The sequence below is a fragment of the Crotalus tigris genome, unplaced genomic scaffold (assembly GCF_016545835.1).
Source record: "Crotalus tigris isolate CLP2741 ecotype Arizona unplaced genomic scaffold, ASM1654583v1 scf7180000023617.9722795, whole genome shotgun sequence".
Taxonomy (NCBI): Eukaryota; Metazoa; Chordata; class Lepidosauria; order Squamata; family Viperidae; genus Crotalus; species Crotalus tigris.
The window spans coordinates 1,816,448-1,834,868 of NW_024100081.1; the positions used below are offsets into that span (position 1 = coordinate 1,816,448).

An 18,421-nucleotide genomic window follows, 5' to 3' on the forward strand; every position below is an offset into this window, starting at 1 on the left:
GCGTCAATTTCTAAGCTATTTGGGGACAGCATAAACAAAAAGACAACCCCTTTCATTTTTTTAGCTTCTGCCAGCCAATGTGGTACTGTCTTAATGTTATTCAAATGATGTTGGCCACTCTGGAATTAATCTTTGGTGAGTGAAAAAGAGTCCTTTGTTAAATGAACACATATGCATGCAAGTACTGTGGGGTTCGTTGGGATCTCTGGAGGGGTAATATTTGAAAACAGCAATAGCAATAGCTCTAAGACTTAGGTACCTCCTCATAGTGCTTTATGCACTCTCTGGGAGGTTTATAATGTCAGCGTATAAAGGATGAAAAGCTGAGTCAATCTTGAGCCCGTCAGGATCAAAGTCCAAACTGAGGGCAGAGTTTGTCTGCAACACTGCATTCTAAGCACTGCACCACCAGGACTCAAGATAGTGGTAGCAGTTAAGTGATCAAAGCCACATAAAAATGCAGTGCAGGACCCTCCTGATGTTTCATAAGAACCTTAAGACCTGGTTCTGCCAGATGGGTTAGGGACCCAATGGGAGAGTTTAACACTGGAAGTGGTTAACTAATTAAAATTCTATGCCACGTCCTTGTGTCCAGCTCCCTTCTTTGCCAACTTGTGCCCATAATTTTATCTGTTAATGTTTTTATCAGCTGTGTTTTTTACAATGGATGATTTTAATGTTTTTCAATGTTTTTTATATTGTAAGCCATCCAGAGTTGTTGGATATGAGATAGGTGGCAAGTAAATTTTATAGATAGATAGATAGATAGATAGATAGATAGATAGATAGATAGATAGATAGATGTGTGTGTGTGTGTGAGAGAGAGAGGGGGGGGGAGGTTGTAAACACCATTTTGAAATTTGTATCCTTATTGTAGATGCCCCTGCCCCACCTCATTCCCAGTCTCTATATATACTGTTAATCTTCCACTGAACTTGGAATTAAAGGCCCATCGCATATTCACACGTCTACAAATCTAGGTGATATATTGATGAGAATATAGAGTAACAGAGTTGGAAGGAACCATGGAGGTCTATTAGTCTAACCCCTGCTCAGGCAGGGAGCTCTATATTACTTCAGACAGCTGGTTGTCCAATCTTTTCTTAAAACCCCCCAGTGATGCAGCACCCACAACTTCTATAGGCAAGCTGCTCCACTGATTTTGTCCTCACTGTCAGGAAATTTATCCTTAGTTCTAGGTTGGACCTCTCTTTGTTGAGCTTCTATCCCTTACTAACCTGAGGTGCTTTGGAAAATGTGTTGACCTCTTCCTCTTTGTGACAGCCTCTCAAATATTGGAAGACTGCTATCATATCACCTCCTAGTCCAGGGGTTCTCAACCTTGGCAACTTTAAGACTTGTGGACTTCAACTCCCAGAATTCCTCAGCCAGCTTTGAAGCAAACAAATACTCATGAATAGATCATTAACTCACTTAAAATCAATCAATCCAGAATAGGTCTTCTTCTCAGTGTCTTGGATGACATTGATGATGCTTTTTTATATATAACTCCAAGCTTTGCTGGCTGAGGAATTCTGGGAGTTGAAGACCACAAGTCTTAAAGTTGCCAAGGTTGAGAACCCCTGTCCTAATCCTTCTCTTCATTAGACATTCCCAGTTCTAATAACTGTTCATCGTACAGTTTAGCCTCCAATCCTCTAATTATCTTTGTTGCTCTTCTCCACACACTTTCTAAAGTCTCAATATCTTTTTCTGTACTGTGGTGGCCAAAACTAGATGCAGTATTCCAAGTGCAGAATAAAGTGATACTATACTGCATCTGGATCTAATAATACACAATGCTACAACGGTGCTAATAGGCTAGACTTTGCAGTACTTTAGGTGAAATTGCACAAGGCAGAAAACTGACTTGATTCCTGCAATAGGTCATTCAGAGTTTCCATTCTGGCCTCAGCAGTAGGGGACCAAATCCTGGCCTCAGTTACCACATTAGAAGCAAGCAAATACTCATGAATAGATCATTATCTCACTTAAAATCAATCAATCCAGAATAGGTCTTCTTCTTAGTGTCTTGGATGACATTGATGATGCTTTTTTTATATAACTCCAAGCAATGAACTTGCCTAATACCATTCAACGTATAATTCTACTGCATTAGATCTTTCCTTGCATAGATCCAGTGCTATTGAATCCTTAACATTAAGCACACACATACGCCCACATACTTACTAGAAATTGATAGAAGTGAACATTGTAGGATTTTCGAAAATATTTCTCATCATCGCCATAATACAAATGTTCACATGTCGAATCATACTTCAGCTCTCGCCATTCTCCATTATAAACAGTTTCACACTGGCCCCCAAAGTACTTAGGGTCATAGACTAATAGTGCTGGCTTTTGTGTAAGGATGTTGAATCTTTAATAAAGGAAAAGGAAAGCAAATAGGTAAGCAGTGTTGGTGTGTTCTGTGGCAAAGGGTGTTCCACTTCTTAAGCATCCTAGAAACTCTCTCTAAAAAAAAAAATCTGGGGGGTGATTCAGAGGCAAGCCGATTAAAGCTGTGATTCTCTATTTCCTTACTTATAAATATGTGTAATTGATTTTTATTTCTGACTAGACACATAGATGACAACACAATAAACTGGTACAAGTTGTAAAAGTTCTCAGTTTGCACCAAAGCAGATTAGAATGAAGGCCTTTTTAATACTGAGTGCATGAGAAGTGACAATTGTTCACATTTACTTTTTTATTCTTTGCACACTTTTATGGCATTATTGTCTTCGGGGTGCAGTTGTATGAATATATTTGATAATGCATTTGAAGTATGTGTCATAGTATGGATACATTTTTGAGCATACTTTTGAAATGTTTTCCATTTGGCACAAATTAGTTTGTGCTAAAATCCTGTGCCTACTTATCTAGGAGTAAAATTCAATGAAATGCTAAGGGGTGTATCTCTGAGTAAATATGCAATTAACATTTTGACATGCCTTCGTTGCCAATTTAAAACCCACAGTATGTTGACTTCCAGTTTGCCATCAGACTTCTGGTTTGCCATTGCGGCCGCTGCAGCCGCTGGAAGGCAAGCTCCGTCTTCCGCGTTCGGTTTCATTCCGCTGGGGACCCTGGAAAGGGTCGAAATTCGCCCTCTAAGGACCACCTTGATCGCGGGGGGGTGGCAGCCCTTCTGCTTGATCCGGGCATAGGAAAGACTGGCCATAGCAATATGGCTCGTCACTAAGCTACAGACTGCCAAAGTCAAACTTACCACCAGGCACTGAGTGAGATCCGATCTTCTTTCTAAGATCCTAAGTATTTTTCTTCCTGTAAAAGCTGGCCAAAGTATTTTTCTCCCTGAGGAGAGAGGGAAGGGAATTTCTATCCCACCCTCTAAGAATAGCGGCGACTGACTACCCAGGGGAGTTAAAGCACTAAAAGAATAACTTTAATTTAATTGGATTTATATGTTTCTGAAACCTGGGGACCAAAAGGTGTCTTATTTTTACTGAACACTTTTGTTTTTATCTATAAGAAATAAAATTGGAAAAAGGACTAAAAAAACTTTGGACTTAAAAATCTTAAGCGGCATCGGTGACATTTTGTGGCGAAGCTTGGTATTACAACTTGTTGTTGCCTAAAGGAGACTTGGTTTGAAGCCCAGATTACAGATAAGACTCTTTTAACTTTGATAAACACCACCTGTGAGACGTTCAGCTGTAAAGAGAACTTCTGGGTGGCATGGTTGGCCTCCTTGAACTATGAATGTTAACCTTTATTGATTTTTAGAGCTTTATGTGGGGAATTGCCTTCCTACTTTTTTATCTGAGGAATATTGGTCTTTATTTGAGATGATGAAATACCTTGGATTATAAAATTTTACTTGACAAATGACTTTTACTATAAAGACTACCTACAAACACATGAAACAGAGGTCCCATACCCATCTATAAAATTATTTTTATCATCTGACTTCAAAGTCCTCAACTTAACCCACCATTAAGAGAAGATGGATGAAGACCAGGAAAAGATTGTTTCCATGTTGAAAGCAATACATGAAACCATCCTTTCAGCTTGTGATGAAATAAGATGTTACAGAAAAGAACAAGATGTCAGCTTAGATATACAAACCCAAATTCCAACTACAACTAAAGAACTAACAATGCAGAAGGTAACCGAAGAAGCAGAACAATCAAATACTAAGACAGAGGACTCAATTGACCAACAAATACAGTCATTGGAATATTCAGAAAAGGGACTGACAACACTGAAAATGGAAAAGACTTTCTATATAAATCAGAAGAAATTTGAGGAGCAAGAAGAAGAACAGAATGAATGGAAGATAAACATACCAGGACAATTATGGGGATTTGGAATAATAGGGAGACAATTTAAGAAATAGAAATGGGCTAGCCCTACCAAAAAATGGCAACTAAATGGTCTTTCTTATTCCAAACAGTATATATAATAATAGAAGGAGATATATTTGATGATTTAAAAGCATTGACAGGGAAGGCTAGTTGGCAAAGAAAAAAAGCTAGAATAAGGCTGAAGAAAATTGGGGTTTTGATTTACCAGAGGGGAATTCGTATTACTAATTAGAGGGTCAAAGGGAGAAGTTGAGATAAGGGAAATTTAAAACATTTGGAAATTAGTTGAAAATAAGGATGCTATTTGTTTAATACTTAAAAATTAGACCTAAAAGAAAAAAAATTAATATGTTTGATTTATTAACTCAGACAATATATATAAATAGACTTTGATTTATTAAAGGGGATACTATATTTTTAATTAGATGTTGTAAGATGGGGGAAAAGATAACTTTTAGGAAATAGAACAAGATTATACTCAGATAAGATGTGTATTTTGAATATCAGATTCGGTTATGAATTGAGATAAAGGAAACTTTGGTTACCTAAAACCTGGAAATTATAAATATCAAATGTTAAATTTGAATATTGATGGAAAACTAAAAATTGGGAAAAACTAATAACAGGACATTGATTGAATGTAAAGATTGAATATAAAAGTAATTAAGATATGTATAAGCTAAAAAATTATTGATAAATGTAATAATGATGTTTTTATTTAGTTGATATAATAAGAACTGTATTAGCTTAAACATGAGATAGTAGATAGTAAGGGAAAAAGAGAGGAAATATTTGAGGTTGTAGTTTGAGATTTGTACTAAAGATTTTTGTATGTTACTGAACTATTGATGAACCCAGCCACCATGTTGCTTTTTAAATACCTAAATGTAAAATTGGAAAATTAATAAAAATACTATTAAAATAAATAAATAAATAAAACCCACAGTATGTCATCTTTGTATCCCGTAGCTGCAATATCTTTTTCTTTCTCTTCTTTGACAGACATGCACTGGAGAACAGAAGTCCAATTTTGTTCCTTAAACGTCAGATTTCCTTGAAATTGCAGCTATGCCAACACCTTTCCCCTAGTTGCACTTATAAGCAACTGGTTATAGTTAACCTAAAATAAAAGTAGTCCTCAATTTGAAACTTTTCATTTAGTGACCAAAGTTGCAGAGGCATTGAAAAAAGTGACTTAGGATCCGTTCTTGCACTTGCGACCATGACAGCATCCTCATGATTACATGATCAAAATTTGGGCACTTGGCAACCTGGCATTTACTTATGATGGAATCCCGGGTCACGTGATCACTATTTGTGACCTTCCCAGCCAGGTTCAAACAAGTCAATGGGGAAGCTGGATTCACTTAACGGTTGTGTGATATAATTAAGTGCAGTGATTTGCTTAAGAAGTGTGGGGGGAAAAAAATCAGATGCAGCCACCTTGCTTGGCAATGGAAATTCTGGTCCCAAATGTGTTTGTAAGTTCAGGACTACCTGTGCTGTAACTTGGTAATTGCTGAGGAACTTTCCTAGTTGTGTTGTGTTTGGTTCTACTATAGGATTAGCCTGTAGGTTTGAACCACTGGGCTCTTGGGCTGTTTGTGCACCATCGGACAGGGAGGCATTAGTGGCACCAAGGGGATGATCCAAACAGTAGAAACAAGGCACATAATTTCCCCGTGGCAGGACAGACGTAAAGAATGGTAACAATAAAGGAGAATATTTGTAGCTTGGGATTGAAAGGAAGCTCCTTGGTGCTCTCTGAGTTTGGTTGTTTCCTTGCAGATGTTTCATTTTCCAAACTACGTAACATCATCAGTGTTAGTCTATATCGAACTGCTTATAAGTAGTAGCTCAGGAGGTTGTGGCCAGATTATTTCCCAAACCTATTTTTGTGGATTCTTTATTTTATATTTTTAATTAAGTAAAAGAAACAACAAAAGGGAAAAGAAAGAAAAATGGAAAGAATGCATACATAAAATGAACTTTACACTAGAGAGAGATGAAAATATGGTTATAAAAAGTTTGGTTAAAGTTTTTTTTTAAGGCAAAAGAGATGAAATAATGAAGAAAAAATATAGGAAAAAGGACCCTAATAGCTGCCTTCTCCCCCCTCCCTGTTCTTTCTTTTCCTCCTTTCCTTCCTTCTTTGAAGTTTCATATCATTCTATCCTACAATTTTTAAAAATTGTTTTGTCTCTGTGACATATTTGAATACAAATATGTAGATACATCTTTAAAATGACATTGATTCTACATAAGTATTTAAAATTCTGTCCTCTTTTTCAGCATCCTTCCTTTATTAATATCACTCATTTTTCCAATTATTTGCATATATTTGTGCATTCTATATAAACCCTTCTGTCCTTGCGTAATCCTATTTAGCCTACTAAGGACAGACTGCACAAACCATGCAGATGCTGTGTTGTCAAACTCATAATATTTGTCTTTTGGCCATTATTATTGTATTGCTAATAATTTTAGTAAATTATAAACATCAGACTTCTTTTTAAAGGAATTTATGAGTGCTGTGAGGATGATAAGCTGTCAAAACAGTGTTTGGTTTTAAAGCCAGAGACATTTTCTCCTAGATGAAAGGATGATGTAGATGCACTGAATAATTCTCAGTATTTAAAACACAATGAAAAACCAGGTAAACTTTTATTTATCTAGAGAATATAGTCTATTTTTTAAATTTGATGTAATGGCTTCTTGCCAAAGTGAACTATTATAGAACCGATTAGATGAAGAATCTATTCCTATGGTATCTATAAAGTCTCTATCCTAACTTGGTTGCGTTCTAAAATGTTCATTTCAGAATATAGCACAATATGATGGATAAAAATAAACATTTTTCTGGCATATTATGTAAATGAAGCAGAAAAAAATAATGCTGTTCTATTAAAAAAAATCTGAAATTTTTCAACTACTTCTTAATTTGATGAGGAACAACATTTTGGCTTGCCATGGAAATGTTGATGAGAGTGTATAGCTGGGAAATGGCCAAAGGGCATATTTGAATGTATTGTTTTTCCTTATGCAGTCATCTCTTCAATCAGGGGTCTCCAATCTCTTAGGTCCCACAGACTGTAAGCAGCAGTGGCTTCGGTGGTGTGGAGGAAGGAATGGTTTCACACACACACACAACATAAATCCTGTGCATGTGCAAAAGAAACTTTGCATGCTCACCCGCAACTTTGGTTCCCAATGGGCTGCAGGTCGATAGCACTTCACTGTCCCGGGGTTAGGGACCCTGTCTTAAACAGTCAGCAGCCTAAATCCCATAAAGGGAATTCCTTCCATTGGGGTTTTTATAGGAGCAAGGCTGCGCATCCACCTTGCAACTATTTTATACAGCATCAGAATAAATTCTAAAATCACAGACACCAAGAGAAGGAGGTAGAAAATTGAAAACATTTTCATACTGGAAGCAAACTTAACCAAAACCGGAAGTAAGATTTTTGGTTCTATTTGATTAAAAAAAAAATGATCTAGGGAGAACAAATTCAACTTACCCACTTGAAACTCGTTCAATTCCTGGGACTGGATCTGGATATTCACATGTACTTACAGCACCATCACAATCAGTTTCATCAGATCCATCCCTGCAGTCAAGCTCTCCATTGCATACTAGGTGACGTTTAATGCAGCGCCCTGAAATACAAATATTGTTATATATCTATTTCTGGAATCTCTGCTTGGTCTAAAGTTGGATTTAAAGGTCTTTTCCACAGATCCATAAAAATAATTTGGGACAGATTTTTCACATTCTTGCTCACCTTACACTTTAACACCTTTGACATAAGCCAAAGGTGTTTATGAAGAGTATTGTAAGTTCAATAGCTGCTCCTTTTCGGAAGAAGTACATCTAGGTTGCTAAGAAACATTGGACTTTGCACATAATGTTAAGCTAGGTTGTTTAACTGTGGCTTGTGACCAAATCATAATATCCTGCTAATAACAAATTAGCACTTATATAAATGGGCCTGCACATATATAATGTTAAGCAAAAAGAAAACCAGTCATATTATGGCTCAGTACTATGAATGAACTAGACCAGTGATGGTGAAGCTATGCCATGTGTGTCAAAAGTGACACTGCACAATGTTTTGGGTGACTAAAACACCCTAATACGACTATTGTCAAAAGCACACCATTTTTGCCTGATTTTTGGAGGCTGCAGGAATCACATGAAAATAAGTGTGCTCTAGACCCTCTGAAAAATCAAGGGTCATGCAATTGTGCAACCTTCAGAGTGTCTGAAAATCATACAAGAATGGGGTGTGCTTTTGTGCAGTATTCGGAGGCTGCATTCTCCAAAGCCGCTTCAAGAATGAAGGCCTCCTTCAACCTGTAGCTGCCTCTAGTGGGCGCCACAGGCCTGTCAACAGAAAGACAACGTTGTCTGAATTGGATTGAATTTTTCATCAGCAAAGTCAATTTAGGCCCAAAAAGTTCATCATCACTAAACTAGATTATGAAGTGTACAAAAATGAAACATAAAGTTTTTATTCTTTGCTCTCATTTCAACAGCAAACAACAAAAATCTGTCTTCAAAGTAATTTCACCATCACTGTCTTTTTCAAGACTGGTCACCTCTAGGCACCAGTGCCTCATTTAATGGAAATTATAGAAACTGAACATATGCAAAGAGCATCAGATTGAGAAAGATTGAAATGGAATCAGACTCACCTGTCTCCTGACACTGAAAGTCATTTCCACAGCTTTGTTCCACATCACATGGTTCTCTTGGTTCACATGCTTCTCTGTCCCAGATATTACCAGTACACATTCTCCCTTCATATTTGGCTGGTTGTACCAGTTGCCTTGATCTGAACTGTAGAGTGCATTAAAATAGTTATATACAAATTCATAAAAAATGTGGAGTTAAACATTTAGACTCCAACAAAATAATTTGACCCAAAAAGGAGAAGCATTAATTATGTAGCCATTAAAAATGTGGAACTAATTGAGTGTTTCTCAATACAGTGGAAATTACTTAAAGCACAGCTTGCAGTTTGTGGTGATGAAACATTCAGAGATAATTTAAAAAAAAAAAAACAGAGGTAAAGCCTGATTGCAGTCAACATAAATTGCAGGGCCTTTTTTCAAATCCAATGGCTCTCTCGTTTCAAGAAGGAAAAATAACTCTGCATCAACCCGCAAATAACTGGGATCAGTTTTCCATGTCTTGGAAGTCTATATAAACAATTGGTGCATATGAAATTCCTGTTTATATTTCATTTTTGTGAAATGAAGCTACACTTTTCTGCAGTCTCAGCTTTCCAAAACAGCTTTTTCTTGGAGGTAAAGCTTGCCCCATTACAATGCTCCAGAAGTTAGTTAAGAGGGAGGTCTTCTTGATTGCATTTAGTAGTGAGTAACATTGCCATAATACATTATTTAAGGTTATGATTGCTCCACAGCAATATCATTATCATGATTGTTTATATGATAATAATTTTTACACTATTATTAATGTAAATTGCATTGTCAAGGACTTGTAACTACCTAGTTGTTTATTACATTATCTGGACATTTTAACTGTTGTCCATGGCTATAAATTGCCAGGAGTACTAGGCAGATTGGGCATAATATAAATGAAATGACTGGCATATAAATATCTAGATATATAGTGCATCAATCCAGCAAGGAGAGACAGTTTTAGTGTAGTAGTTAAGGTATGAGACTAGAAACCAGGAGGGGTGAGTTTTAATCCTGTCCTTGACATGAAGCTAACTGGATGACTCTCTCAGCCAATGGCAATGGCAAAGCACTTCTGAAATTTTGCTAAGAAAACTGCAGGGACTAGTTCAGGCAGTTGCCAGGAGTCAACATGGACTCAAAGGCATGTACTTCCTACATTCTTTTCTGGCATCTTGGTTCATAGTACAGAGTAGTACATTAGACCCAATTCAAAACAGAACAGAATTACATGATTCTGTTCTTCATTCAGTCTAAATCTGGGTTTTTGTTTTTTTGGGATTTTTTTTTTTTTGGCCATGGATATTGTCCCTGTACTGAGCTATGTTTTTACCATCATTGCAAGCAAAATATAGCAAGAAGACCGTTGCATATATAAAAATGGAACCCCTTACTCGTTTTTCTTGGCAAGGAAAGCATTGTGTCCATTGTGACCATGTGCTCAGGTGACAATCAATGGGAAGAGGTCCTGCGGCTTGTCTTTGTGATCTTGTAATAGAATGAAAATAATTAGCAATACTGAACAATAGTGTCCATTTTGCACATCTACTCTGTGGAAAGCAGTTTCAATAGAATACTCTTGACTGCAACATGGAGCTGGATTTAATATCTATTAAGTGTGTCACACTCAAGCATGGGTAGGTTAATTTCAAGGACTGTTTTCAAATGTTCAAGGAATCTTGTGTGCAGATGCTTGCTGCCGACTTGTGTTTTGTCTGCACCCTGACAGAGAACAGTGAAGACCTCTGTTTAGTTTTTTTTTTTACACTTTTACACTCTTCTATTATGTTCAGGAGACAGGGAATTCCATCTGGCTGTGTTTGATTGAACCACAAGTCAATCACAAGTAGTACTTGTGAGATTAAGTTGAGCAGGGATTGTACGTTGTGTACTGTGCTGTAATGTCCTGGAGCAAAATTGAGATATAAATATTAGCAAATAAATAAATATACAATGAATAACATGATTGTTTTTATAAGTACTTTCTCACAGCATCATAATACCAAAATTGAATTAGTAACAGAAATTCACATTTTGAAAATACTTGTTTATTTTCTCTACACCTAAGTTATATTTGAAGTAATGATGTATGTCCATAGTTTGCCCTACTTAAAATCAGAAGTTCTCACAGTGGTTTCACTGAAACAAAACAAAAATACCATATCCCCATAATTAAGAAAGGGTTAAAAAAAACTATTATATTCCTTCTGGTTTTATCACCATGTCACCACCATGGCTTCTGTGTCTCTTGGAGACTTAAAAATAACTTCTTAAAAATGTGATTCCTGGATTGTCCACTCTGATACGGACGATTTCTCACTCAGCCTTGTTCCTGTCCACTTATTTACAGTATTAGACATGACATCTAACATAGTTTTCAAGGTTAGTCAGAATTAAAGGAATTTTAACATAAAAATGCTTTAGTAATGATTACTTAAGCCTTTCTATGCCATGGTAACCTACAACATTCTCCAGATCTAGGCCAATTAAGACTTGCACAACCTTGGGAAAGCTGGATAGATAACCAATTCCCATTATTATTTCCTCCAAAGAAACATGTGTTATGTAACAATCAGACTGAATTCAAAATTAGAGCTAATTACTTAAAAGTGAGAGTATGTGCATATGAATGTGGATGTATATGAAGCTGCAGGGTTGTGTTCTTTGACAAGCTACAATTGCAGTTCTCAGTTACCTTTGTACCTTTTTCCTCCCCTTGCATGAAATACTATATAAGCAACAGCTTTTATACTTTGACAAAAAATTTAAAAAAATCAATTGGTATTGGAAGGACTATAGATCAGTATAGAAGACCCCAGAATTTCCTGTCAAATTGAAAGCCACTGCCAAAGGCCCCAAGGAAGCGGGCAATCACTTGAAAATGTTGTGGGATTCAGAGTCCTTCAAAAGTTGCTACAAAATAATAACTTTTGATGTGCTAAAACAGAGAAACTATAAAATGCATACTATTATCCCTAATTTTGTTTTTCTGAATACTTAATTAAATATAATTATACTTACATGAATTAATTTATATTTGATTAAACATCCTTATGTATTAATTAAACACAAATATATGCTCCTCTCTGATTCAGAATTGTGTGCATCTCATTCCTCTTGGGAAAAAAAAACTCTTAGTAATATAAATTCAAAGAAAACAAATTCAGGTTTTCACATGGAACCCTATACTTCTTGGAGCATCTACTCCAAAGTCACTGTTGATCCAAAATAACATAAACTCCTAAGTTAAGACAATCTTGCTAAAGATCTCTATTTTAGATTCTGGGCAGCTTCTTCCTAGCAGAGTAGACAAAATCCTGAACAAGTTATTTGACATGATAAAAAGTAGCTTCTTAGGTTATTCTGATAATAAAGGGATATTGTTTCTTGGAGCAATTTATCAGAGTAAATGTCCCTCAACTCAAATAGCTACTTGGCCCTTTTGTTTTCTGATATTTTTTTTTTCTTCAATGATTCAAAACTTCCTGGCTGGTGTGTGAATTTCTTTAGGGTATGATCTCTAAAAAGAGCATAGGGTGAAATAGGAAACTGATCTATATCCAATGTATTCCTTAATAAGATACATCCAATTTGATTAGTTATTGAAGGAGAAGCTCTGAGCAATGCTTGTTATTGTCATATTGCTAACACAGAACCTGTCATTATCACTTACCTTCTATTATCATTATGACTGACAGACTAGGAGAATGTAAGGTGCTTCGGCACCTTGAAGACCAGCAAATTTAATATGACAGGCTGTAATCCACAATTTCAGATGGCAAGCAGACATTTTACATAGAAAGTTTATTTTTTGTAGGGAGGAAGACTAATAATAATTAGAATTCTTCAAAAGCTGGAAAAAAATGTTACTCTAAAGTCCAGGAGATGTATGTAAAGAAACCAGTGGGCTGTACTTGATCATACATCACTATTTCCATAGGTCAATTTCCATTTCAGAACCAGGCAGCTAGAGAGGATCATTTTTTTTAAAAAAAATCTAAATGCTTATTTTTGTTCTCCCCTCTCCACTTTTTGCTCTGTGCTGTTGCTTGCGCAGAGCAGAAAGTGCTGAAATTACTAAACATTTGGCTGGGAAGGGGGTGCAGTGGATGAATGCAACGACAAAAATAAGCCATCTGTACTTATTGCAGAAATAAAGAAATAAAGCCTGAAAATCCAGAAATAATATATTAATAATCCAAACATAGTATTCTTGCTTTCTCTTTTCCAAAAATATTTGAAGTTCACCTTCTTTACATTTTTCCCTTGTTTGATGTGATTGCTTTATCTAGCATAAAAACATTCTGTTCTTCATTTAGATTCAGTAAGGATTCCTTGAACAAGCTTTCAAATTAAGGGAAATGCCCCATATATTTTTACCTGGAACTAAGTTCCACAGAATTTAATGGAGTTTAACTTTGAGGATATTAGCATAAGTGTGTGCCCCCTTTTTTTAACCACCACAAAATTATATAGAATATCTATCAAATGCATTGTTAAATACTATGGCTACAAGTTTGTTTTGATGCAGCATGCATGGAATGAAGAACAGAATTGTCTGAAAAACAAATTGTGGCTCAGGAGGAAATGTCTTAAACAGATGTAATTATGAGTTTCACAGAATGATTTGTGTTTTTGCTCCATAGTGATGGGTCAATTGTATCAACCATTTTTTGTTAGGTGCTTTAAGATAATAGTACCCACATGGCTCATATGCGAGTTTGAATTGATGCACTGACCAGATAGCAATTTCTATATGACAGATAGTATCTTAAATTACATGGAGATAGACTTACCTCTGGGAAGGCAATCCGGTTAGCTTACTCTGTGCCGCATCTGTATTCGGACATAATAGCAAGTAAGCTATGGAGAGAATTATAGGAAAAAGTATCTTATTTGGGTGGATCTTCATTTTCTTTTAGCAAAACCAAGTGCTTTTCATTTTTGGGGGGGGGTTTTGAAAACCTTTGAGTACCTACTTCGGAGTGATCTAGTTTTTTTCTTTTTTCTTTAGAGTGTATTTTGTGTCTCGAAGCTCTTTGGTACTGTGAATCATTGACAAAAAGAAAAACAAACAAAATGGGGAGAAAAAAACCTCAACCAGACTGTATTCTCAATGGCAGTCATTTCAAGATAGATGGACATATTTAAACAAGCTTTTATGTTCATGCCAAAGTCCATTAAGTTTGGTTAATAGAACTGAACTCTTTGTTATGAAACCCCTGTGTTATAAAGGTATAAGAACATGAACATAATTACTGTTTGTTATATCTACATGCGGTTGTGATATTTAGGAGTTAAGGACAGCATTATTGAAGGGAAAGTCAAAACAATCAAGAACATAAATTTTATTCCAATGGTTTTCCCTTTTTTCCAAGTGCAACATTTAACATATGGGATGTTTCCAGATATAGATACTGGTTATCACTAATATTAACACTATTTTGACAGGTGTAAATTTGACTAGAAAAAAAACCTGGCCATATGTAGCAATGCATTCATCGGATATATATGTACAAGTCAGACAGAGCTATGATATGTTGAATCATACCACACCGATGACTTTGTGGTGCTTGCAAGTAGGAGACAAAAATATAATAATAATAATAATAGTAATAAAGTTGGAAGGGATCTTGGAGGTCATCTAGTCCAACCCCTGCTCAGGCAGGAAACCCTACACCATTTCGGACAAATGGCTTTCCAGTCTCTTCCTAAAAACTTCCAGTGTTGGAGCATTTACTGCTTCTGGAGGCAGGCTGTTCCACTGATTAATTGTTCTCACTGTCAGGAAGTTTCTCCTTAGTTCTAGGTTGCTTCTCTCCATCTGATTGTTTCTCTGTAATGGGTAATTAGAGGCATGGTCTCCCCAACTTGGAATAATATTGGGACTTCAAAATGAATTACCCTTGGCAGACTTGTTTTCCATGAACTCTTGATATTTCTTCAGCCAGCCTATTGTAATGATATTTTGCAGAATCAGAATTTGGGTTAACTGATTCGGTCAGAAGCAGAGGGCCTCATTACTTTTTTTTTGTCTAGTTTTTTTTAATCAGAAATCTGAGAATAAATTACTGTAAGCTACAACTTTATGTTTTAATGAGCAGATGGTAAGATTCCAGTAGGAATTTCCCTGGTTTGGCATTCTACAATATACAGTATATGGGGCAATGCTACAGTCCAACATGCATCTGCCTTACAGAAAATAGTTACACTTGATAATTTTAGGACATATTTGAATTAATGCATGACAAAAACACTCTTACACAGTTGACAGAATAAAATAGAGAAGTAGCTTAATGTATAAAAACAAACAACTTTTTAAAAGTTGTTAATTCTACATCAGTCAATGTGTCCAGTGGTTAATGTTGCCAGATTTAATGCCATGTCCTCTAGAAGCCTCAGCCAGTTTTCTAGGGAGTGGACTGAGAAAATAAATAAGCAAATATTTTTTTTAATAATTATTACTCTGTCATATTCCATGGTGTCATAAAGCAGATTGATCCCTTATTTTGTCTATCACTAATAAAGATTTGATTTGACTGAACTTTAGCTAAGCATTGCTAAGATTAGACTTAAAACAGGATAAAATATGGAAATAGAACTGAATAGTAGTAACCTCAATGAGTAATGAAGATGGCACAAACTCAGTTTGGGCTTCCTTTGGGCTATATGAATTCAGCCATTCTTACCATCTGTTCAAGTGAAGTTTGCAAGCCAGATCTCACTGTGTGGCAAAGCTTTAGAAAATAATATGCTGAACCTACCAACTAATTCACTTAGGGAAAACAAAATATACACCGCACAGGGCCCTAAAGAAAATGGCAATTCATTTTTCCCCATTGTCTGTCACAATAAAATAGTTTCCAGCATCCAAGCAGAGTGAGTTATTGCTTAGCACATATTGGCTGTCATGTTTGCCTACTCAGTCACTGCATCACTAGGATCTAAATCTTTGATTTCTGAAGCAGTTGGAGAGAAGAAAGAAGTAACTGACAATATGAAATCTTTCTTTAATTTAATAAACTACATAAACCAACCACCAAGAATCTCTCCAACCCAAAGCCTGACCATCCTCTAATACAAATGGCCAAATATTTCCTTCTCAGCATCTAGCGAGATTACTGAAGCATTATATCTATTTTAGCTATGCTGACAGTGGCATCGGAAACACACTTCATATGATTAAAGTTATTTGTGGCTCTTCCAGAAATAAAACAATCAAGCACATCTCCAGTTTCCGAAAGAGAAGGTGCTTTAGTGAATGTGTTATGTTGTCAGCCAGGAAAGTAGAAAGGGGTTGGAGAGATTCAAGACACAAAGCATATCACAGATGAATAAAACACATCCCATGTTGCAGGAAGTTATGTATTTAAAATGATGGTTAAAATCTATATTCCCATATCAACATTAGAAAGTAAAAGAGCTGCAGATAAATGTTGGGCCCTACACTCTCAAGCTGTCCAGCTGGTGCAGTGACCTTCAAGGTAATGTCCCCAAAGAACAGCCGTTCTTCCTAGCCTCAGGCTCTCCACATGTGTTGGATGGCAGCTCCCAGCATTCCTAGCCAAAACTGAATTTGGCTGGCAATTCTGGAGGGCAATTCACTGGAGCTGCTCCAGCATCTGGGTTATTTGGCACAGTCTGCCACACTAAATGCAAAAGGCAAAAGAAGGCAATCTTTGCATCGCCACATGTCTCAAAACTAACCCTGTGGTGGAATACTATCTCACTAAATAAACCCTGGAGTGCATGATATATGAATGAATGAAAGAAAGCCAAGAGAAAGAAACTGATCCAATGATTTTCAACACAGACTATACTTGACAACTCATTCAAGATAGCATGGGTTTGCAAACTTGGCAACTTTAAAACTTATGGACTTCCTCAGCTGGCCTAGTCCTAAAGTTGCCAAGTTTGCAGACCTCCTGGCCTAATCTGTAGAGAAGTAGCACATTAAAACCACCAAGTCAGGTGGTGGGAAACTGGAGCAGCTGAGAACACAATGCAGTGTTTTCTGCCCTGTTTGAGTGGATTTCTCTTAAAAAATTACTGAGGGGAGAATTATTAGATGTGCAAAAAATTCCATCAGTCTGGCAAATAATAAGTTGCTTCAGTAAAAGTTGTCATTATTCATCTTGTCTGATTTTAACCTGAAGATCAATAAACACTATGAACATTGTCCCCTCCCCCAAAGCTGTGGAGAAATATCTTGAAAAATCCTAATGCAACTAAAGCTAGCTTAGCTCGTCCTCTAGTGGAAAACTGTAGGAAAAAAAACAAAACCTTTGCCTATAGAAATTTGCCAGTACTCAATACTGTGGAATTTGCAGAAGTTACACTGAAGGATTATTATAGTTGACTCTATAGATACTGAATGTCAGGGGATTCGGTTAAAATTTAGTGGCAATTATCATCAATTATTATTATACTGAATTGAATTTGCCTCCAAATGAGTGCACACATGAGCTTGACAGATCTCCTTCACAGAAGCATCTGCAGGAGAAGATGTACAAATAATAAAAGCAGCATCACACCATTGTTATTGTAAATTCTGCCCTTTTGTACAAGTGTTGTGACTTGAGGCATAATGGTGCAAAACTGCTTTTGTCATGTTGATCAAAGCATCACATCATGCACTTACCTTTCTCCTTACCCAAAAATCACAATCGATTCTTTGCCCACATTGAGTAAGTATAAATCTAGTAAAATGGTATTGACTAGATCGATAATCTGTATTATATTTTTTTTAATGTTTGGAATAGCTTAATGTCAACATGAAAAGAGTCAATTGCATTTAAAACTCATAAAGAAAACCTGCAGCTTCTCTAGCTATAATGCAGCATCCATGGTCATGATGTATGTAGGAATTTATATCTCACCTAATGGTGTGAATAACTCACAACAAATAAAGGCTAAATCAGTTCTCAACCTTTTTAATGCCGCGACCCCCAACCGGTCGTAAGTCGAGGACTACGCAATCGGTCGTAAGTCGAGGACTACTCAACTGGTGCAGCACCGTTTACAGAATGGGACTTTTGGCGGGCTCAGCATGGCAGAGATAGCCTGGACAATTCCTATTGGCTTTTGAAAGCCAATAGAATTAGACTCTATTCAAGAGAGTCTATTCTATTGGCTTTCAAAAGCCAATAGAATAAAAGGGAGTAGCACAGCTAAGGAAAAGGGGGGGGGAATGGCGGACTGCGTTGTTTGGCGTTCAACCCCAAATGGGGTCCCGACCCACAGGTTGAGAACTACTGGGCTAAATCATTCTAAAAGAGTAAAATAAAAAAATAAAAAACAGTAGCAAAAAAACCCTCTTTAATTTTTTTTTTTAAATGGCAGTTGATAAACCAGTAAGCAGGACTTATAATTGAAGACTTTCC

At 36.4% G+C, this 18,421-nt stretch overlaps 1 protein-coding gene across 1 annotated transcript in view; it reads right to left on the reverse strand.

The window, feature by feature from the left end:
• C8A (complement C8 alpha chain) overlaps window positions 1-14,069 on the reverse strand; it is a 35,695-nt gene extending 21,626 nt beyond the window's left edge. The window contains exons 1-5 of the mRNA XM_039319987.1: window positions 13,835-14,069; window positions 10,433-10,526; window positions 9,027-9,171; window positions 7,850-7,988; window positions 2,191-2,380 (exon numbers count right to left, since the gene is read on the reverse strand). Coding sequence (XP_039175921.1) covers window positions 2,191-2,380; window positions 7,850-7,988; window positions 9,027-9,171; window positions 10,433-10,526; window positions 13,835-13,950 — 684 coding nt within the window. The 5' untranslated portion in view covers window positions 13,951-14,069. The remainder of the gene's footprint in view (window positions 1-2,190; window positions 2,381-7,849; window positions 7,989-9,026; window positions 9,172-10,432; window positions 10,527-13,834) is intronic.
• Between the last annotated feature and the right edge of the window lie 4,352 nt (window positions 14,070-18,421).